At 37.2% G+C, this 23,718-nt stretch overlaps 2 protein-coding genes across 5 annotated transcripts; both read right to left on the bottom strand.

Annotated features, from left to right (window-relative positions):
• Positions 1-405: 405 nt before the first annotated feature.
• LOC307149737 (E3 ubiquitin/ISG15 ligase TRIM25-like) lies at positions 406-5,097 on the bottom strand. Of its 3 annotated transcripts, none has more exons than XM_079856279.1 (8): positions 4,960-5,097; positions 3,298-3,895; positions 2,996-3,091; positions 2,435-2,668; positions 2,165-2,321; positions 1,865-1,909; positions 1,734-1,775; positions 406-1,640 (listed from the first exon to the last, which is right to left on the bottom strand). In XM_079856279.1, the coding sequence occupies exons 2-8, from the start codon at positions 3,886-3,888 to the stop codon at positions 916-918; spliced, it is 1,890 nt and encodes a 629-aa protein (XP_079712405.1). In that variant the 5' UTR covers positions 3,889-3,895; positions 4,960-5,097; the 3' UTR covers positions 406-915. The 3 variants fall into 3 exon arrangements, with proteins under 3 accessions (XP_079712405.1, XP_079712406.1, XP_079712407.1); XM_079856280.1 differs by having other exon boundaries at positions 3,298-3,892; positions 4,960-5,094; XM_079856281.1 differs by lacking the exon at positions 4,960-5,097 and adding an exon at positions 4,435-4,774.
• A 12,704-nt stretch (positions 5,098-17,801) lies between these two features.
• Positions 17,802-23,085, bottom strand: LOC307149693 (E3 ubiquitin/ISG15 ligase TRIM25-like). Of its 2 annotated transcripts, none has more exons than XM_079856201.1 (8): positions 23,001-23,085; positions 21,059-21,653; positions 20,498-20,599; positions 19,679-19,912; positions 19,447-19,603; positions 19,250-19,288; positions 19,120-19,161; positions 17,802-19,024 (listed from the first exon to the last, which is right to left on the bottom strand). In XM_079856201.1, exons 2-8 carry the CDS (start codon positions 21,647-21,649, stop codon positions 18,483-18,485), a joined length of 1,707 nt encoding a protein of 568 aa, XP_079712327.1. In that variant the 5' UTR covers positions 21,650-21,653; positions 23,001-23,085; the 3' UTR covers positions 17,802-18,482. The 2 variants fall into 2 exon arrangements, with proteins under 2 accessions (XP_079712327.1, XP_079712326.1); XM_079856200.1 differs by having other exon boundaries at positions 21,059-21,656; positions 23,001-23,061.
• Positions 23,086-23,718: the final 633 nt, after the last annotated feature.

The following is a 23,718-nucleotide window of genomic DNA, read 5'->3' on the forward strand; positions in this document are numbered from 1 at the left end:
ATTACACACCCTGACTAAAGCAGACCACAGCCAGTGTGTGTGGGTGGATGTGCCGTTTAGAAGAAAGAAGGTTTAAACGTCTCTATTAAGCTATTCCTATTGTACTACCACTGCAGGACACCTCAGTATAGCCCAGGCATTCTTAATCTCTGACCTCTTACACACACACACACCCCTGTCTTTTGAAATAGAAAACAATACAAATATGATGTAAGAAGGGGTCAAAGGTCAGACGGCACCTTCCACAGGAAGCAGAGAGCTTTCTTATACCACTTAACTTTGTAAAAGTAACTTTAATGTTACTATTTCCTTACAATTAATTGCTTGTTGGTATTCCTGATTTGTGTCACTTCAGATAAAAGTATCTACAAAAATAATACATGAAAAAGTATTCTGCAAAAGATAGAGTGTTCTGGGAATGGTTACATTTATTTAATGGTTCTTTTGTAACAGATTTACAAACAATTTCTCAGTTTGTAAAAAAGAAAGTAATTTATTGTTCAGAATACATTCAATGCACAATGAAAGTTCCACCTGAATCTATTTTAAAGTGAATTTGTCAAACAAATGTTAAACTGGGAAATCTAGAGCAGCAGAGATAGTGAGTGAAAATTTTACCAACTTACTGGATCTCACAGAAACAAGAACAGACACAGACCACCCCATAGTATGACAATTTTCAAACAAGTTTCCTATCAATTTATTATCTTTAAAAAAAAACACACACTTATTTAAGCAGACCACATCTCCAAGTCAATTAATTTACCAATTTAGCTTTTTTTTTTTTTTTTTTTTTTACAATTTATACAATTAACATCATTCTTTAACAATGATGTATGAGAACAAATTATTTATCTTGCCTTACCTTGAATTTGGTGCCCATTCATGAACTATCACTGTTAGAACAGATTATATTTACTCATTTTGTTTTGGAAGATCACAAATTGTCACTGATGAGTCATTTCCCCAATCCTGAAATGAAAACCCAGGGTAGAGTGGTTGAGAAAATGTGCTCTGGATTCTGTGTAGGAGGGTCATTTTATCAGAGACATTGTAAAAGGACACGGTTCCTGCAACTTGATCGAGAAACACTCCAATTTTAGAGACCAAGGGAATGTTAGTCTGTTGGTTATTGTGCCATTCACAAATATTAGCTGCTGGAAAGTTCAATTTCCAGGATCTGTTGTTAGAGCCAAAGATAAAACCTTGTCCCCCTCGACTAATCTGGTCATATGAAAACACAATAGAACAACCTTTTCCTCCAAACTGAACTTCAAAGTAACAGCGCCCAGATAGAATCTCATTACACAACACCTGGTATGTACAATTATGAGTAACCACATTTGTGAACTGGTTAGCTCTGGAAATCGGGGTCAGCTGGTTAGTTCCGAAACCGGAACCCAGGGTCGACTGGTTAGCTCCGAAACCGAAACCCAGGGTCGACTGGTCAGTTCCGAAACCGAAACCCAGGGTCGACTGGTCAGTTCCGAAACCGAAACTAAGGGTCGACTGGTTAGCTCCGAAACCGAAACCCAGGGTCGGTTGGTTAGTTCCGGATTTCGGACTCCTTGACACAGACTTGTTGTATACAGAGAGCTCACTGCAGGCTGATGAGCGATTCAGACTCAGTTTTGAGGAATCTATAAACAAAAAGAAAATGGAATTAAACATATGTACTTCAGAATGGGTTTTCCTCACTCCTGACATTTACACACAGCTACAGAGCAACTCACACAGTAGGAACTCTTCTCTGGTCTTGGGCTGAGATGGCAAATCTGAACAAATAAAAAAACATTAAGAATATCTGAGTGTATGGAATGTTTTTGTTTTAAAATAAAGAGGTGAAAAAAATATGTTGACTTACACTCTGTGATCTTCTCATTGTTCACCATTATATGGACACTGGGAACTATTAAGATACACACGAAAAAAAATCCCATGATTATGACAATCTGCCTGTTTATGCTCAGAAATTTTTTTGGGGGTAGATATAACCAATCAATGATTTACAATGCTGGCTCAAATCTGCCTAATTTTGACAACATACAATAAAAAAATAAAAGAAGTACCATGGAGTTAAATTTCTTTTCCTTGTAACAATCAGGTTAAAGATAATAGTTTGGTAAAAAAAATAAAAAATAAAAATCTTTAAAAGCCATCTCACCTTTCTCTGATATTCGAACAATATCTTTTTCACAGAGATCATCCAGTTGGATCTTCAGCTCACATATGACTGTTTCTATTTCATCAAATGTCAAATGTTGTCTGACTGAGATGTTGCACAAATCTGAACATTGGTAGCAGGACAGAGAGGAGAAATTCTGCAGATGGAAAAAGCAGCAATAGATCACAAAACATTTCAAGCCAGGGCTTTAGCTGCAGACCCGAGTCTGTTTGATGCCAGAGTTAAGTTCAGTTAGGTATTAGTTGTTACCTGAATGAAACAGATGTCATCCTCCACCTCTGAAAGCTGCCCCAGTTCATCATGCCTCCTCTTCAGATCACTGATCTCCTGCTCCAGTGTTAGTATGAGTTCCTCAACACTGCTTACTTCTGCTTTCTCCTGAGCTCTGATCATCTCAGTTATCTTAGCTCGTCTTTTCTCCATGGAGCTGATCAGCTCAGTAAATACCTTCTCACTGTGCTCCACTGCTGCCTGTGCAGAGAGCTGTTAGATGACAGAGGAAAAACTTTAGGCTGTAAGAAACACCCCATTGATTCAGCTCTGACTGTAACCCCCAGGCAACGTTGATGCAAAGTTGCAGCGAACTGACAAAGAAAAAAGTTGCAGCAAACTGACATCACATAACATTTCAGAAAGTACACCAAATTAGTACATTATTATACTGTAATATAAATATGCTATAATATTATTCTAATAATTAGTCATCATATAGCAGTCAATCATCCAAATAAGCTGCAAATGCACCAAGCTGAAATGCTGACATAATACATAGTGGTAAAAATTAGTAATGCTCCACTACAATGCACTTACCTTATGGGAGTTCATGGCCTGTCTTAATTCCTGTACCTTCATTTCTCGCTGATGCATTTCCTTGTGTAGGGTATCCGATTTTTCCTTCAACTGTCCCTGTGATTGAATTTATTATAGTTTGGTATTAGGCTTCTGAAATTTTTGTTTGTTATGGAATTATGTATATATGATGTAATATTTGTAAACTGTTTCAAAACATTGAAAAGTAAACATTACTTGTTGGTGCACTTGAAATTTTGACAATGAAATTTTTGTCTTTTTAATTTATATAAAATGTTATGCAGAAACCTCAGTAGCTCTACCTGTATGATTTGTCTTCCTGCTGCAGATGAAGACATGTTATGGTTCTGGTGGTTGATCAAAACACACTGTATACATATCAGCTGCTGATCTTGGCAACAGTACAGCTCCAGTGGTTTATGATGTTGGGAGCAGATCTGGTCCAGTAGATGTGGTGAGGCATTGACCAGTTTGTGCCAATTTAATGCAGGAGATGTATAATGAGTTTGGATGTGAGATTCACAGTAAGAAGCCAAACACACCAGACAAGACTTGATGGCTTTTAGTTTGGTCTCTGTGCAGATATCACACTCCACATCCCCAGAGACAGAAAAACTCAGAACAGGAGAAGCTGTTCCTGCTTCTGGTGCTTCTCTCTTCATCCTCTCTACAACTTCAGCCAGCACCGTGCTTCTGCTGAGAGCTGGTCTTGGGGTGAACGTCTGCCTGCACTGGGGACAGCTGTAAACTCCCTTCTGATCGTCTCGATCCCAGTACTCTTTAAGACAGTTCATACAGAAACTGTGCCCACAAGATGTAGTTACTGGGTTGTTCAGAAGATGAAGACAGATCGGACAGTTAAAGGGATTTTGATCATCAGATGATTCAGCCATTTTGCTGCTATGAAAAAAGTAGAAAACCTGTGAGTGATGTTACTGGAAAAGAGTAATTCACTTAACATAAAACGGAGTCAAATGTCATTCAACAGCTTACAGTGACACAAAAATATTCCAATATAAAAATGACATTTGTGGTTTACTCAATATTGCTACTGATAGAAGCTAAATATCTTGGCTATCACTCCCTAAAGGTGCACTCAGTAACTTTTCAATGAATTCAGGCACTGGTAGGAGTATTTATCTGAGGCAAGTGTACAAGAACTAAGACTTTTCAAAAGTACTGTTCATTTCTTATAGGCTATGACTTAATTAATGAGTGCTAATGTAACGACAAATAAATCTTGCGTTTTTCTTAAATATAAATTTGAGTAAACAAAATGATATAGTAAATTTAGTTAAACATGATGAAATGATTAGTTTCTCGTCAGTCTACCATTTCAAATCAAATCCACATCATCTCTCTTCCTCTCTAACATGGCAGCGAGGGCAGGGCAGGGCACCACCACACCTCATGTTTACACGCCCGATCATAAACCTTACCTAATCACTTGAACTTTCAGTCAACATTGGCTCTTTAAGTTCCATTAAAAGTGTCTCTCCCGTACACCGGAACCTCATTTGGGAAGAGAAGCGACGGTAACAGAGAGAAAGAAAAGCCAAAAGCATTCCCCTTTTGAACCTTTGAATCGAGTAATACGTCATCATCCATACGACACTGGCTAAATCCCAGTGTTGCGGTAAATGCATAGGTTAATTCAATTTAAATTCGTTTTAAATGAGTAATGCCGATATATTTTATGAGAAAATACGGCATAATAGATAGTTTGATATGCCTAAATTATGAATGGCAACCGTGACGTGGCAACCGACGTCCGTGGACGAGTTATTCACAAATAATATGTTTCAAATACATAGCCTAATTCAAAATTTATATTTTGTTGTCATAAAAGTTGCAGCGTCGTATTCAGCTCGATCATCACGAAGTCACTGACATAAATAAAGATAAACAGATATTTCTGCGAATACAGAACTATTAAATACACTCTTGGCGATTGACGCACTCACCGTTTCTTGCACGCAGTTGCAGGGAAAGATCAGTTTAATTTTGTTTCTGAAAAGAGAATTAATTTTCTTTTAAACTCCTCCCTCTTTTTAGAAAACACAAGTTAAACTCAAACTGATCCCTTTTCAGTTGGTAAACATGGTGACGTTTTTTGTGGGCGGAGCTTAGGTGGGCAGAACAATCCCCCTGGCCGCTTCACTAACGTTAGTTTGCAAGTTTTGTTAGCTTGTTTTTTAATAATGACTGGAGAAAGTCCTATTTTATCTTAATGTGCAAGGTCACTCACTGTCCAGGACCGCGATTGTTATTTGCAAAAGTTAATTTTAACGGACATCCCAGATTGGCTGACATAACGTTAACACTACCTCCGGTTGAGTGGCTTGACTTCTACACCTACCCGATAGAGAAACTGAGGGTAAAGAGAAACTGGGCATATAAATCTTTAGATGCCTATAACTGTACTAAATGGTCACGTACAAGACTTGTGTGGTAGCCTACCAGCAGTGTGGTAGCAGTTCTGCCTAGCCAGCGCCAAGGCCAGACAGAAGACGACAATGTAAAGAGTGACATTACGGTGCAATTTTAATGATGTGAATATTTTCTAGAAATAAAAATTCCAGATACAGCATATACATTTTTTAACTATGTTTTTGATTACCCTTTCTTACCAGGTTCTTCAAAAAGAGTCACAATCAATCAAAACAATATTACAATCAGATGATTCACAAATAATCACAATCATTTAGAAAACATTATGCGATAAAATTTCAAATTGGAGCGTGTACTCCGTCGATTCTTGCACCCAACAACACAAGAAGATGACATTTAATAACAATAACAATAATTTAAGCCCCTTATTATGTAGCCGAATCTGTGCTGGTTTCAATTGGCCGCCTCCAGTTTTCCCTTTGTTTTTTTTTTATTTGTTTTTTTATTTTTTTATTATTGATATTCCTTTAAGAAAGAAATACAATATACAGCACTGCATTGAATACATTAACAAAAATAATAATAATAAAAAAATAAAAATAAAATAAATAAATAACTGCCTCCTCAAATAAGAAAAAACTGTACATAGTAGGCTACTTAAGAAACTTCTTGTTCTTACTATTATCAATGAGTTTAAGAGATTTAACAATAAGGGAAATCTCCGCAATAAAGGCCTCAAGTCTAGGCAAAGTCTTGAGGAATTTCAGTTTTCCCTTTTTTTTTTTTTTTTTTTAAATAAAGCTTTATTAAATTCTTACAAAATACAGACAACAAATTTAAGAACAAAATACAGATATAACATAGCGAGAACAAAGCAAAACAGAAGAAAAAAAAAAAGAAAAAAAACACGAGAGTATTTCATGTGAACAGTTTTAGGGATTTACAGATGTCAGTAGTCCTTAGAGCCTTTGTGTTTTTTGACAAAGAGATAGTCATCATATATTGTTCAAGTTCTTTCTTCAGTAGAAAGAGTTCAGGCTTTCTATTGGTGAATTTGCTCTTGTGTAGCCTATATGAAATTTTGCTAAAAATAAAAACAGATTTATAAAATAAAAGGCATTACCATCTTTGTGATTAAAGTGATGAAAACCAAAAATAACATTCTTAAAATAAAGGTGAAAATCAGAAAATACAAAATCAGCAATAAACTTTTGGAAGTCCCTCCAGAATTTGTAAGTGAATTCACATGACCAAAATAAGTGGGTAAATGTTTCAGGTTGCTGTTGGCAGAAAGAGCAGTTAACATTTATATTAGACTTGAATTTTGATAGATAATGTCTTGCAGGGTAGAATTTGTGTATCAGTTTAAATGAAATCTCTTTAATTTTATTTGTTAATAAGAACTTTTGAGGTAAAGTCCAAACTTTTTTCCACTCAATATCAGCCACAAAATTAGACCAATAAAACGTGGCTGGTGCGGTGGGATAGAAACTAGAGCAGTTTTCCCTTTGTTTTGCCACCACCAGCTAATGCCGTGACGTAACTGTGACGTCGGCTCGAAATTGGTCTTATGACTTCAACTGAACTCTTTTCTTCCAGCAGGATTCTCTACACAAACATGTCCACACGTATATTTTTCTCTCCGTTTTGGCCTTCCGTCCCACACTGAGACGGCGTTTTTATTAATGAAAACAAAGCTTTTTTGAAAACGCACTCCAAAGTGGATACATTTGATTGATTTATGTGCTATCATGCTCCAACATAAACAGCAAAGAAGTGTTTAATGCCACTGTCTCCATTTTATTCCTATTCACTCCTATGAGAGAGACAGAATGAGTGTTACCATCGGAGTGTTTCAGAGTGTCAAGTCAATCAAATTTTATTTTAAAGGTGCAGTGTGTGATTTTTAGCAGCATCTTGAGATTTGCAATTGCAAACAGTCAGTCACTCATGGCCCATCCCTCAAATTGCAAACTCGAATGAGAAGCTACGGTGGCCGATGTAGGATCGGGAGATGTCGTCGTCTGAAGCTACGTTCACACTACACGCGACGCGATACCATTCATTTTCAATGGGGAGCGGGCGACTTCCGGTGACGCGCGGTTGCGACCGTTGGCGACTGGATGGGGCGTGTCTGGCGACGCGACAAAGTTGAGATCTGTTCAACTTTATGCAAATGAAGAGCGACTTTCGGGAGCGACAACCAATCAGAGTGAAGTCAGTAGGGCGCGCGTGATCCATCACTCTTCAGTGCCGAGGCAAGATGATTGAGAAGTTTATTTTAGCAGTCAGAAACTGTCCAATATAGTATGATCCGTGTACATACAGTGGTATTTGCTGTGCTGACTCCGAGCCTGAATGGTTTCGTGAACTCAGAAAGACCAGTATTTGCCCATTTGCTGCAGTTAAATAGCCGCGATAGCAAAGAGCACTCGCTGTTTCTCATTCATCTTTAATATTATGCATTTTATGTACTGATTCCATTTAACCGTAAACATTACTAGGCAACCAGTAGTGGGAACGCCCACTATAGCGACCTCACCGCCAGCCACTGGCGAGTGGCGACATGCAGCGACAAAGTCGCTTGTAGTGTGAATGGGAGTCAGCAGAGAGTAGCAAGTCAAGCAATGAGGTTTCTTTATATTATATTTTATATTAAATTATATTTACTTAATTATTCAGTAAAACCACATGTTACTGCAATTTTTTTTTTACTTGTTCATCATTGTGTTAGTTTCATTGTGTTTCCATGCTAGTTAGTATAAGATAAGAGCTATGGATAAGAGCATCAAAGCAGCTAGGTAAGGGGAAATAGCAAACGTTACGATGTCCGAGGCGTCGTAGCATTGAGCATGTTTTTCTCCACGTTTGCAGAGTCAGGGACAACCTGAGTATTCTGCTGCGTCTTTTTCTGCTGCTTCTCATTCAAGTTAGTGACGAAACGCGCTCTGTAGCGCTGTTTGTTCGCTGTCGGCTACGGTAGAAACATGACGTCACGACATATCAAAACAGCCCGATTTTCATCCGCGGTCTTAAATTTCATTTAGTCAGGTCTTAAAAAAGATTTTACCCTCGTTAAAGGACAATTCCGGTATTTAACACTTTGAGTCTATTTTGTAGTTTGTTTTGGATGAACAAGAGTGGTGGACAAAGAAATTTTGTCAATGGTTCCTGTCGCGACTTTTTGACTATTTTAGAATTGCCCATGACCGCATTAGAATGGGAGTCAATGGCCATGCACAAACATGTCCTTAAAACAACCCTTAACGTTCGTTTTCAAAACTGTGCTACTCACCGAGTGGTTAGTGGTGTTCGTTGATGATTAAAAACAAATATATCGGCGCAATGTATGATTTCAATCCGTTTATTTTTCTATAGTGGAACTATTTTTTCAGATACCTACCTCACAACCGCGTATAAACTTCCGCAACTTCCGTTGCTCTGCTCACGCTAGCCTTCTGAGGCGAGCATAGGCAAGGCAAGGCAAGTTTATTTATATAGCACATTTCATACACAATGGTAATTCAAAGTGCTTTACATACTATTAAAAATAATCAGAAGAAATAAGAATATACAAAAGTTTAAAATAAAGAAACGAGAAAGAACTAAAAATAATGAAAACAGTTTAGAATAAAGAACAGTTTAAAATAAAGAAACGAGAAAGAACTAAAAATAATTAAAACAGTTTAGAATAAAGACTAAAATAAGACACAGGATAAACAGTCGGACAAACAGTGACACAGTGCTCATTCATTAAATGCAAAGTTAAACAGAAGTGTTTTGAGTCTGGATTTGAATGTGACTACTGTAGGAGCACGTCTGATGCATAGCTTTTTTTTTTTTTTTTCAAGAATTATTATAGTTTTTACTAGTTTAATTCTTATCAGGAATTCGTAGGATTTCAGCGTTGAGGCGAGCATAGCTTCTGAGAGACAGGAAACCGAGCGAAAAGACCTAAAAGACTACAATCAAATGTAAACAGCATCCTTTCCGTTTCCGTTAGCGCAGTAATATCAACGAGCAATTAGTCCTCCAATGGAAATCAATGGATTTTACAAAATGCCAAATAAAACACGACAGAAACTGTATTTCGCTACGCTACTTGTTTTGGAACATCAACGAACACCACTAACCACTCGGTGAGTAGCACAGTTTTGAAAACGAACGTTAAGGGTTGTTTTAAGGACATGTTTGTGCATGGCCATTGACTCCCATTCAAATGCGGTCATGGGCAATTCTAAAATAGTCAAAAAGTCGCGACAGGAACCATTGACAAAATTTCTTTGTCCACCACTCTTGTTCATCCAAAACAAACTATAAAATAGACTCAAAGTGTTAAATACCGGAATTGTCCTTTAATTTCCAGAAACGCTGGCCGCATAAAGTTATTACAAAGTAGCAAAAAAGTATCGAAGTCGCTCGCCAAGAGGCAGTTCACATATCGCGTCTTTTTCGCGCTCAAGTTCATTCAAATGTAGGCGCGCGGTAAGCGACGCGCTCGTTTTTTTCCAGGCGCAGCAACATGAAAAAAGACATGAAAGTGCACCCAAACACTACGGGTGCTTTTCTCTTCTCCGTAAATAAATCTTGTAACAGAGCTACAGCAAGCGTTTTTCGGCGGTGGAAATCAGGCCTTTTATCACAACACAATAGAACGCCGGAAGTAGCCGCGAAGCAGTGTACAGCGTCTTCCGGTTATTGCAATCTTGACCTTTCGCCGAGCCCCGCCCCCCTTAGTTACTGTTGCTACGTCCGACAAACAAATGGTCAAACCAAGCGGCAACCTCCCCGTCTCTCTCTTGAAACCAACACGGAAGTGAGTTAAACTGCAATTCGTTGACTGGCCGCTTGAGGCTGTTGTCAGAAGTGAGTCAAATCTGTATCTCCTCCATGTTAAAATGCCAAATTTTACAGCAGAAAAAAACGTGTTTAAAGCCTGGTGTCTGTATGTGGATTTGGTCTATACAGCTCATTTTGCCCTTCATAACAACTGTGAGGGGGGTGAATTATTTTATAACTCGTCCGTTTAGTTGATTAATATTTAAATTTAAGGGTGTGGCCAGTGGCCACTTGAGTGACAGATGGATTGCCGCTGTCAGTGCTAGCCGTTTGTCTGCTGTTACTAGCCGTCACTTCACCTCAGCAATGTTAGCTGCTGAACTTGCCATCTCTGCAGTGTTTGTGCTTTTTTTCGGGATTATTATTTCATACAATTTAATACTTGGGTAACGTTACAAAGCCCACGTCTTTGGATTCCGTCGTTATCGTTCGAGAGAAAAACCAGAGCTGTATTTCAGTTGTTTTCCTTTGTGAACATGCACTAATGGATGTCTGGCAATTTCGTTGCTTTTTGGGGTTTTCAAATTTAAAACGTCAATAAATGCTCGTTCGTTCTGCTCTCACAGAACAGATGGATTATAATATTATCAGGGTTCTCAAGTCTCACGCATTGGCCGTGAGACACACGCAATTCAACCAGTTCACACGCTCACACGCCACACCGTGTATTTCTCACGCTGAAAAGGCAATGCCAACCAAGTTGTCCTACAAGCTTTATATATAACGTTATACGAGGCGCGGGCACACAAAGTGAAGTTTCCTGCCGCCAGCACGTATCTCGGCCAGATTGCGTTCGTTACTAGGCAACATAGATGCGCGAACACACGGAAGATGACGGAACATTCTCGGCCACTGTACGTTCGTTACTAGGTAAGCAACAACATCGCGCGAACACACGTCGTGATGATGGAGAAGGTTGGAAGAAAGCTCGTCTAACATTTTTAGGCTAGAACATTTAATATAGCCCATCGTATACATTATTATTGATGCAGTCAAAAACTCTACAACTACTTTGCAACCAGGCCAGAAGCTTTGGCTCAGTTTGGCTAGCTTACGTTATCTGAAACTAAGGGAAATGTTAGTGGGTATGGGAAGGAATGAAGATGTATTTCTTCATTTTATTTTAAATAAATTTAAATTTATTTATTTTATTTTAAATTATATATTATACTGTATTAATAGTATTTCTAGTTACATTAAGGCTACATTAAAGCAGAGTGCTCTGGGTAATATATATCCTGTCAAAACATACATTAATCATTGCCATTGCATTTGTATTTTTCAAACACTTACAACACAAAACACATTTCATAAGCTGGAGTGTGTACTCTTGTGTACACACACACACACCTTAATAATACTCTAATATGTCATTTGTTCACAATGTCCCACCAATCAATAAATCATTATACCATTTCGACTAGACACATTCAAAATGCAAAAATATTTGTTTTTCCAAACTGTTTGGAGCAATTTGTTATATTTTTTGTAATTTTTGTAAAACATATTTGTAATTTTGAAATATAACATTAAAGAGTATATTTGATGTGATGAATTGCTCTGTCATTTATTAGTTTTACCAATTGTTATAATTTCAATTTGTGCTGGTTAATTATGAACAATGGGTAAAATTGGGGGGCGGGGACAGATGGGGGCGGGGCTCCATTAGGCTCCTCCCCTAACCACATGTGATCTCACTCCAAGCTTTTGATAAAACTTGAGAACCCTGTAATATGCTTATGTACCGTCAGATGAAATCATGCAGGCGTCGGCGCTTTTCCGTCCGTGCAATAAATGCACATGAATGAGCGCGGATTTTCTAGCACATTTACTTGCACTTCAAAGGCAATATATCTATGGTTTAACGGTTAAACCATAACCCATTTGAGAGACGGCCAACATCAGAATTTAAAATGGACTGAATAAGCTCTCTACGAACTTGAGCGATGCCGCGCTGACGGACCATGAAAGAGTGACTGACATGTATGCACATAAATCACCTTCATACACAAACACTCTCGAAGTAGGCTAATACACAGTCTCACTTGTAGCCATGTCTTTTAACTATTATAATATTTCGAAGGGCAAAAATAGGAACGTTTAATTGGCTTTACATCATCAGCTAACTCGATCACTTCGAGCTAGGTGATTTCAGATAGCCAGGCCAGGCTCCTCAGCTCCACTCACGCCCCGCCTGTTTGCCTATTTTCTGTTATCCGGGAGTGACGCAAAGCCAAGATGGCGACGGCCGGCTCCGCCCACTTTAGGCTTCAAAAATGCTCTTCAGAAACCTACGGGTGACGTCACGGACACTACGTCCATATTTTTTTACAGTCTATGGGTCAAACACGACCAGCGCGACAGATTGCCATGACGGAAAAAGGTATACCCGTGCGTGTCAGTGACCTTTTTTGGAGCAATACCTCCGCGATATCCTCCAGATTGAGGCAAAAAGGGTTACAGTATGCAGTGGAGGGATATATTATAATATAAAAATACGCAATGAAGGAGACACGACTACTATCTACGTCTCTATCGAGGCTAATGCTTACCGGTGTTCATACACATCATTTGTGATTATGGCAAAGAACAAGGAAACAAGTGTTTAAAAGCATTGTAAGACACTTACTGTTGTGTTTTTGTGTGAAAGAAAAAACTGTCTCTGAAAATAAAAGTGCTGTCAGCAATAATTTCTTATGTGTGTTTTTTCGCATAACACGACTAAAATTTTAAATGCTGCAAAACACATGGGAGTTATATTCCCGATGCTGTAGTTTATTTGATCAGTCACTATATCATTAATCAAGCTAAATTTGACTTTTCAACTACAATTAGGCAGGTGAACTGAAAGCTTTTACAATATTTTAGCTATAACTTAGGCCTAACGTTATATCATTGACAAAAGTATGTGGTGCATTTTCTTCCAAAAATGATTTTCTTTCTCAAATTCATGCTTCAAGTTGACAAAGCACAATAAACGAAATCACACAATAACTGTTTAACCAGACATAGCCTTAATTTGCATCTAAATAACTTTCATTGATTGTCTTTCATAATGCACTTACCATAATATTTATTAGGGGGACAACAGATCACAAAAATCGCGGTTGAGACCATAATATTTATTAGTGGGGCAACGGATCATAAAAAGGATAGTTTTTCAGATCAGAAAAACAAAACAAAAAAAACTTTAAGTAACTTAACCATCGATACCACAGCCAGCAGACGTATTTATGCTTCGTAATGTTCGACACATTTAACTGGGATTGGGGCCGTCCACACTGTTTTATCCATTGTAGGCACCGCTCACGTTGTGTTTTCGGCTTTGGGAATGGAAAGACCATAACTCCTCCAGACAATCTCTCGGGGTATGTAGTGTCCGATTTACAAACGCCATGGGCGCACGCTTCACCATCTTGCTAATGTTTGTCGGACCTGCTCACATAGTAACGGTTGCTATGATGTGTGATTGGACAATGGCCGTTTTGGGGGAGGGGCCGGCGAAAGGTCAATTATCACTGGACTACTTCGCTCTCGCGTCTCCCAAAAGTTTCATTTTTTTGTTGTTGAATGGTTTAATTAAATTGTTATAACCAATTGTTTAAAATGTAATGATTTAAGCAAACATTTCTTCAAAGGTTAAACCAAACTTTTATTTTGACGGGTTGCCGTGTAGACCTTTGAGTCTCTCTGTGTTTTATGATGATAGTTTCTCTCAAATAAGGCTAAAATGCTGCTCAAGTGACTCTCAGAGCGGCTGTGTTGATGAAGTGCATTAATGTTAATACGTAGGCTAAGGCTGAAAAAAATCGCGAGCGTCATGCGTGCCTCAGTGTGTGTGTGTGTGTGTGTGTGTGTGTGGTAAATGAAACGCGTCGGTGCCATTCATTCACAGAGACACGCAGAACATGCACGATTCCTATTTAAATAGTCTTTATGCGGTTTAATATTGACAGACAGTCTATATCGCGATTTTATTTAAGTTTACTGACCTACTTTTCATCTAAATGTGTAACTAAGTAACCAACGGAAGTGCGAGTACACTGCTTGGCGATTTCGAACGTTCCGAAACCAGGAAATGAGATAAAGGCTACCACGGGAAAATCGGACCGAATTTTACTATTAATAATAAAAGATAAGCTAAAATGTATTGTAAATGTCACTAAATCATTTTTATAAAAAAGAATGAGTCAAAAAAGATAAATTAAAGTCTGAAATATGTGAGGTTTATCTTTTTATAAAAACCTTTTTTGTCAACTTTATTTGAACTTGTACATGTTAACATGTACAAGTTCAAATAAAGTTGACAAAAAAGGTTTTTAGTATATAACATGTTGCAAGACACTTTTAAAATCTGGCTATCATTTTTAATCGTATTATTTTAATGTTTATGTTAGTGCGTATTGATGCTAATTTTATTTGTTATTTGCTGTTTTTCGACATAAAACTTGGTGAATTGATTTCATTGTGTAGTATTAGTACTTTTTGAACAGGATTCTGTGATAACAGTGATCATTTTTGGCACTATAATAATTAAATTAAATGTTAATGCCATTTCATCTCTAGTTATGATCAACTAATAATTATGTGTTTTTACAGTAGGCCTATGATATGCAAAGTACAATTTTCTATAAAAAAATTATATCTGATTCTGTTATTTTCTCTGACACGCGTTGTTGGGTCTGGAAGGTTACTAATGTGATTGCTTTATCTGTAAATTAAGTTGATGCTTTTTCAATTACTGAATTCATTGAAATCAAATGAATTCTTTGATTTGATTATTTTTTGGCAATGCGTCGTGTAGGTCTTAAATTTCAATCTTTATGGTCTTAAAATGTCATAAAAAGGTCTTAAATTTGACTAACTGAAACCTGCAGGAACCCTGTCTAAGGTAATAAAAACATAACGGTTCATTAAGTAGCCTAAGCTCTTTATACACCACTGAAAACATAGTTATGGATCTTATATTGCATTTCTGTCATAGATCCTCAGAAATATCACACATTGCACCTTTAATTGAGCTTTCAATACGCATAGTTTAAGAACAGCTTCAAATTCATAATGCTAATGTTTATAATACCTTAATGCCTCATAGTCCACATTTATGAGTTTAGAGCTAAAATATTGATATTTAACATTGTGTGAGTGCTGCTGTTTTGCTGGAATCTAAGGCCCCGTCCACACTACTGCGTTTTAGTTTAGAAACGGAGAACTAAAATGAATACGATCTCCGTCCACATTAAAACGACTGAAAACGCGGATCACGTGACCATTCACCAACACTGGGCATGCGCGTGCCGGTGTAAACACAACTTCATTGATAAAATTATCCCACCATGCGCTGGTTCTTCCCGGATTAACCCAAAACCGACGCTCCATGTACGGTCGATACCGCCGCTGCACACGGGAATTGTCACAGATCGCTCGAATAATAGCTTGCCTCCGGCGCATGTAGGCAGTTATAGCATTGTAAAATGCAGAATTTACTTCCACAACAGCTGCTAGCCTTTAATCAGTGTTAAAAAAGGACAACACTTAGGCTAAGGTGATTTTAAAGATTCTTTTAAAGAGCGATTACATAAGGAAATATAAATTTTTATATGGAAAACTATATCATTTTTTTTATTTACTTCTCAACTATACATTTATGCTGTGTGTTTGTGGAAATTTTGAAGTTTTTTAACTATTTACTGCACAATTACATAACTAGGCCATAAATTGGCTCATGAAAAAAGATATTTTAAAGAAAAAATCACTTAAATGATGATCTTAATTAAATCTAAATAGTTTTTGGACATTGCTCTATGTGTTAGGGATAGAATACTGACATCTGCTGGTTTGTGGAAAAACTTTTGAAATTATAATTAAAGAAAGAAATTGCAATGACCACATATATCCAATAGAGGGCCATAGAGACTCATTCATTTTCACTTCATTTTTCTTGATGCTTAAACTTCTCCTCACAACTTTATGATATATATTTTGTGAATATTTATTTAAACATTTTGAAATACATAAAATATGTAGTTTTGTCAGAGTTATAATTTGTTGTTGTTTTCTGATATATTTTGAATTATCTTGCTTTTGCAAATTATTATACATACATTTACAAGTCACCACTATGACATGACTGTAATGTGTGTGTGTGTGTGTGTATGTGTGTGTGGGTGGGGGGTGGGGGGGCAAGCTTGTTCCATGTTGCATATGTGACATTTTTCAGATTTATGCCAGTTTAGTTGATTTTATTTGCCAATTTCTATAAAAATGCTCTCTGTTGCAGTGACATACGTGTGTGTTTGTGTGTGTGTGTATGAGATAGAAAGTTCATTCCACTTTGGGTTTATGCTCTAGGACCAGAGCTTGATTTAAATGTAATTTTTTTTAGATTTATGCCAGTTTTGTTTATTTTATTTGCCAATTTCTGTAAAAATGCTCTCTGTTGCAGTCACATACATGTGTGTGTTTGTGTGCGTGTGTGTGTGTGTGTGTATGAGATAGAAAGTTTGTTCTACTTTTTATTTATGCTCTAGGACCAGACCTTGGTTTATTTGTAAAAATTTTCAGATTTATAATGGATTTACTTTTATTTTTTTGACAAACAAAATTAAAAAAAGTCATTTTTTTCATTTTCCCATTCATGTTCAATGTGGGGTCATTTTGACCCCAAACACCTTAAATGGTAATTTTTTTTTTTACACACCTTTAGAACAACCAAATCAAGCCCAGTTTTTTTGTGCATGTTTAGATAGATTATTTAGTTAAAGTCACAGAGTTTCATTCCCCTGCGATGAAGGTAACACTTTTAAAAAATGAAGGAAAAGTCCATTGGGGTCATTTTGACCCCAAACAGTGATTAAGGGCTAGCAAAGATATACGCCATGACTGATGACTGACACCCAATCATAGAGCTGATCGCGAGCCTCTACTACGTCATCGTTTCTAAAGTCCTCCGTTTTGACCCGTCCAGACGCCCGCCGGAGATTCAAAATGAAAAACGGGTCGGCAGCGTTTCTAAACTTCTCAGTTTTTGCCGTTTTAGTGTGGACGGGACACGGGAGGTGCAAACGTAGCAAAAGCTCTCCGTTTTTAAACTTAAACGCAGTAGTGTGGATGGGCTGTTAGAATGCTGACTCCACAAAGAGGTTTGGTATGACCCCTTGTCCTCCACGCTTATTACACACCCTGACTACAGCAGACCACAGCCAGTGTGTGCAGGTGGACGTGCGGTTTAGAAGAAAGAAGGTTTAAATGTCTCTATTAAGCTATTCCTATTGCACTACTGCAGGACACCTCAGTATAGCCCAGGCATTCTTAATCTCTGACCTCTTACACACACACACACCTGTCTTTTCAGATAGAAAACAATACAAATATGATGTAAGAAGGGGTCAAAGGTCAGGGAATCAGAGAGCTTTCTTATACCCTTTACTTTATAAGCAACTTAAAGCTTCAAGTGTTACTATTTCCTTATGATTAATTGCTTGTTAGTATTCCTGATTTGTACGTCCCCTCAGATTAAAGTATCTGCAAAAATAACACATCCAAAAGTATTCTGCAAAATCAAAGGCAGAGAGTTCTGAGAATGGTTACATTTATTTCATGGTTCTTTTGTGATAGATTTACAAACAATTTCTCAGTTTGTACAAAAACGTTATTTATTGTTCAGAATACATTCAATGCACATTAGAAGTTCAACATGAATCTACTATTTTAAAGTGAATTGGTCAAACAAATGTTAAACTGTGAAACCTATAGCAGCAGAGATAGTGAGTGATATTTTTTACCAACTTACTGGATCTCATGGAATCAGGAAGAACAGAAACAGTAGTATGACAGAAACAGAAATCCCATAGTATTACAGTTTTTAAGCAAGTTCCACAGCAATTTGATAGCATACCATAATGCAATTAACAGCATTTAAAAATATGCTTTAACAATGATGTATGAGAAAAAATTATTTATCTGGCCTTACCTTGAATTTGGTGTCCATTCATGAACTATCACTGTTTGAACAGTTCAAACAAACAGTTTTCAAACAAGTTTCCTATCAATTTATTATCTTTAAAAAAAAAACACTTATTTAGCAGACCACATCTCCAAGTCAATTAATTTACCAATTTAGCTTTTTTTTTTTTTTTTACAATTTATACAATTAACATCATTCTTTAACAATGATGTATGAGAACAAATGATTTATCTGGCCTTACCTTGAATTTGGTGTCCATTCATGAACTATCACTGTTAGAACAGATTATATTTACTCATTTTGTTTTGGAAGATCACAAATTGTCACTGATGAGTAATTTCCCCAATCCTTAAATGAAAACCCAGGGTAGAGTGGTTGAGAAAATGTGGTCTGGATTCTGTGTAGGAGGGTCATTTTATCAGAGACATTGTAAAAGGACACGGTTCCTGCAACTTGATCGAGAAACACTCCAATTTTAGAGACCAAGCAAATTTTAGTCTGTTGGTTATTGTGCCATTCACAAATATTAGCTGCTGGAAAGTTACATTTCCAGGATCTGTTGTTAGAGCCAAAGATAAAACCTTGTCCCCCTCGACTAATCTGGTCATATGAGAATGTAATAGAACAACCTGTTCCTCCACTCTGAACTTCAAAATAACAGCACCCAGATAGACTGTTTTGACACAACACCTGGTATGTAGGTGTAGCTTGATAGTATGAACCTCTATAGTATGGGTCGGTGTATTGCTGTCTATCAACCCTTGACACCGTCTTGTTCTGTACAGAGAGCTGATCACAGGCTGATGAGCTATCCAGAATCAGTTCAGAGGAATCTATTGATTAAAATAAAATAAAAATTAAACATATGTACTTCAGCAAGATTTTTTCCTCATGTCTGACATTTAAGCAAAGCGACAAAGCAACTCACATATAAGGAACTCTTCTCTGGTCTTGGGTTGAGATGGCAAATCTAAACAAATAAAAAACATGAAGAATATTTGAGTGTATCGAGTGTTTTTATTTTTTTTAAATTTTGAGGAAAAAATATGTTGACTTACACTCTGTGATCTTCTTATTCACCATACAGACAGTGGGAACTATTAAGATACGCAAAAAAACAAACAAAAAAAATCATTCCATGATTATGGCAATCTGCCAGCATATTTTCTGAAATTTGTTTTGGTAGACATTAGAACCAATACTTCAATCTGCCTAAGTTCGACAAAGAAAAAAAAGAAAAGAAAAACCATCTCACCTTTCTCTGATATCCGAACAATATCTTGTTCACAGAGATCATCCAGTTGACTTTTCAGCTCACATATGACTGTTTCTATTTCTTCGAATGTCAAATGTTGTCTGACGGAGATGTTGCACAAATCTGAACATTGGTAGTGGGAAAGAGAGGAGAAATTCTGCAGATGGAAAAAGTAGCAATAAATAATAAAACATTTCAAGCAATGACTTTTGATGCAGACCCAAGTTGTTACCTGAATGAAACACATGTCATCCTCCACCTCTGAAAGCTGCCCCAGTTCATCATGCCTCCTCTTCAGATCGCTGATCTCCTGCTCCAGTGTTAGTATGAGTTCCTCAACACTGCTTACTTCTGCTTTCTCCTGAGCTCTGATCATCTCAGTTATCTTAGCTCGTCTTTTCTCCATGGAGCTGATCAGTTCAATAAATACCTTCTCACTGTGCTCCACTGCTGCCTGTGCAGAGAGCTGTTAGATGACAGAGGAAAAACTTTAGGCCAGTGATCTCAAACTCAATTCCTGGAGGGCCACAGCTCTGCACAGTTTTGCTCCAACCCTAATCAAACACACCTGATCCAGCTAATCAAGGTCTTCAGGATTACTAGAAACTTCCTTGCAGGTGTGAGTTGGAGCTGGTTGGAGCTAAACTGTGCAGAGCTGTGGCCCTCCAGGAATTGAGTTTGAGATCACTGCAAGAAACACCCCATTGATTCAGCTCTGACTGTAACACCTAGATGCAATGTTGGCTCTGAAATTACACCTAAAACAATCAAATTGACAGCACAAAAAATCAATAAAAACATATCAGTGATATAACAGACTATATGATAAATTATTTCCCCCCCCAATAACACTGCAGGGACAATTCCCTTCAAATTTACTCTCATACTATTATAGTACACTTTAGTACATTATTATACTATAACTATAATATTATAATAATAATATTCATCATATAGCAGTCAATCCTCCAAATAAGCTGTAAATGCACCTATCTGAAATGCTAATGTTGTACATTGTGGTAAAATTAAAGATGTTATACAATGCACTTACCTTATGAGAGTTCATGGCCTGTCTTAATTCCTGTACCCTTGTTTCTCGCTGCTCCATTGCCATTTGTAGGGTATCCAAATTTGTCTTCAACCGTCCCTCTGACTGAAATTATAATGGTCTGGTATAAAGCTTCTGCAACATTTTATGTTTGTTATGAAATTTTTTCCCAAACAGTGAAAAGTATGCATTCTATAGTATGCATAGCAGGCATCAAATTTGAAATGATCTCATTAAGTGGATAAAAGTGTAAAATTTCTTAGTTTAAACATTTGCTATGTTATCTATGTTCTATTGTGAATAAAATATTGGCTCATATGATTTGAAATTCTTTTAGTCTTCATTTTATTAAAATTCAAAAAATGTCCCAACTTTTCCGGAGTTCGGGTTATAATAAAATATTATTATATGTGACAATTTTGTCCAGCACATCAGTTAGAGGTGGATGACAACTGATTGTGTGACACGTTGTCGTGTGAAACCAGACAGATCCTCAGTTGGATGGAAGGTATAGTCAAATTTTACAGTCTACAAAATGTTATTCAGACAACTCAATAGCCCTACCTGTATGTTTTGTCTTTCTGCTGAAGATGAAGTCATCTTATGGTTCTGGTGGTTGATCAAAGCACACTGCATACATATCAGCTGCTGATCTTGGCAACAGTACAGCTCCAGTAATTTATCATGTTGAGAGCAGATTTGGTCCAGTAGATGTGGTGAGGCATTGACCAGTTTGTGCCGCTTTAATGCAGGAGATGTATAATGAGTTTGGATGTGAGATTCACAGTAAGAAGCCAAACACACCAGACAAGACTTGATGGCTTTTAGTTTGGTCTCTGTGCAGATATCACACTCCACATCCCCAGAGACAGAAAAACTCAGAACAGGAGAAGCTGTTCCTGCTTCTGGTGCTTCTCTCTTCATCCTCTCTACAACTTCAGCCAGCACCGTGCTTCTGCTGAGAGCTGGTCTTGGGGTGAACGTCTGCCTGCACTGGGGACAGCTGTAAACTCCCTTCTGATCGTCTCGATCCCAGTACTCTTTAAGACAGTTCATACAGAAACTGTGCCCACAAGATGTAGTTACTGGGTTGTTCAGAAGATGAAGACAGATCGGACAGTTAAAGGGATTTTGATCATCAGATGATTCAGCCATTTTGCTGCTATGAAAAAAGTAGAAAACCTGTAAGTGATGTTACTGGAAAAGAGTAATTCACGTAACCTAAAATTGAGTCAAATGTCACTCAACAGCTTACAATGAAATATTTCAATCTAAAAATGACATTTGTGGTTTACTCAATATTGCTACTAAAAGAAGCTGGACTTCCAGAAGTCCAGAAATGTTATGTTTTCTGGCACTGTGCACTTTGCAAGACAGGTTCATCTCAGTGATCAGTTTTTGAAACAGACATCACAATGTCTTGAATAAATACAAATACTGTGAACAAACACTTTTTTGCCTCTTCTGTTACACGTAGGTCTACATCATATCATAGATCAAATTGTCTGGCAATGAATAGAGTAGGCTATTTCAAAATCACTGTATCATGATACCATCGATATGCAATTATTCTTGCCTCACTAAATGCCGCAAAGTGTCCTCCTTTTTGGTGTTATGGAAATGGCCACCCTCACTCAGTAACTTTTCAATGAATTCAGGCACTGGTAGGAGTATTTATCTGATGCAAGCAGTGTACAAGAATTAATATTTTTAATTTAATTAATATAGCCTAGGCCTACTGTTCATTTCTTATAGGCTATGGCTTTATTAATGAGTGCAAATTTAACGACAAAGAAATTTAGCGTTTTTCTTAAATATAAATTTGGGAAAACAAAATTATATAGTAGCCTAAATTTAGTTAAACATGATGAAATGATTAGTTTATCGTCAGTCTACCATTTCAAATCAAAACCACATCATCTCTCTTTCTCTCTAACATGGCAGCGAGGGCAGGGCACCATCACACCTCATGTTTACACGCCCGATCATAAACCTTACCTAATCACTTGAACTTTCAGTCACCTTCCATCAAAAGTGTCTCTCTCGTACACCGGAACCTCATTTGGGAAGAGAAGCCAAACACATAATTTCCCTTGCATCGAGTAACGTTATACGTCATCATCCATACGACACTGGCTAAATCCCAGCATTGCGGTAAATGCATAGGTTAATTCAATTTAAATTCGTTTTAAATGAGTAATACCGATATTTTTTTATAAGAAAATATGGCATAATAGATAGTTTGATATGCCTAAGTTATGAATTATTAGACATGGTAACCGTGGACGAGTTATTCACAAATAATTTGTTTCAAATACATAGCCTAATTCAAAATTTATATTTTGTTGGACATCATAAAAGTTAGCCGCGTCGTATTCAGCTCGATCATCACGATCCAGGGTGCTCCGTCACTATACCCATAAAGTCACTGACATAACTAAAGATAAACAGATATGTCTGCGAATACAGAACTATTAAATACACTCTTGGCGATTGACGCACTCACCGTCTCTTGCACGCAGTTGCAGAGAAAGATCAGTTGAGTTTACTTCTGTTTTCTGAAAAGAGAATTAATTTTGTTTAAACTCCTCCCTCTTTTCAGAAAACAAAAGTAAAACTGATCTTTCTCTGCAGCTGCGTGCAAGAGTCAGTGAGAGTCAATGGCCAAGAGTGTTTACATTTTACATTTAATAGTTATAAAATATATATTTAATATTAAATTAAAATATAATTTTATTTTTAACATTCGAAACATTTATATCATACATTCGTTATGATTCGTATATAATTTAATATTTAATGTAAAGTTTGAAGACTCTATGTCTACTCTGAACAACACTGCCCTCTACTGTATAACAAGAAGAGCATAATACCAAAAAAAAAGGGTAGTTTGCACATTTTCCACCTTTTTTTTGCCAACAGGAACTGTTAACTGACCTGCGCTGCATTTCCCAAAAGCATCAGCCTAAGCTGATCGTAGAGACCATTGGTGGCAACTGTTCTCCGATCAATAGGCTTACGATGCTTTTGGGAAACGCAGCCCAGAGTGTGTGTCGGTGTTGAACGTGGCTATTCTACATTAGATACATTCATTCCTAAACAGCCAGGCAAAAACCCTCTCATTAGCAAAATCAATCAATATTCCCTCTCTCTCAGCTCATTTTCTCACGATCTTGGGAAATCCTGTCTCTCTCACATGCTTCAACAGATTAACCCACAATCTC

Source organism: Squalius cephalus (assembly GCF_949319135.1).
Source record: "Squalius cephalus genome assembly, chromosome: 21".
In the NCBI taxonomy this organism is placed as follows: domain Eukaryota; kingdom Metazoa; phylum Chordata; class Actinopteri; order Cypriniformes; family Leuciscidae; genus Squalius; species Squalius cephalus.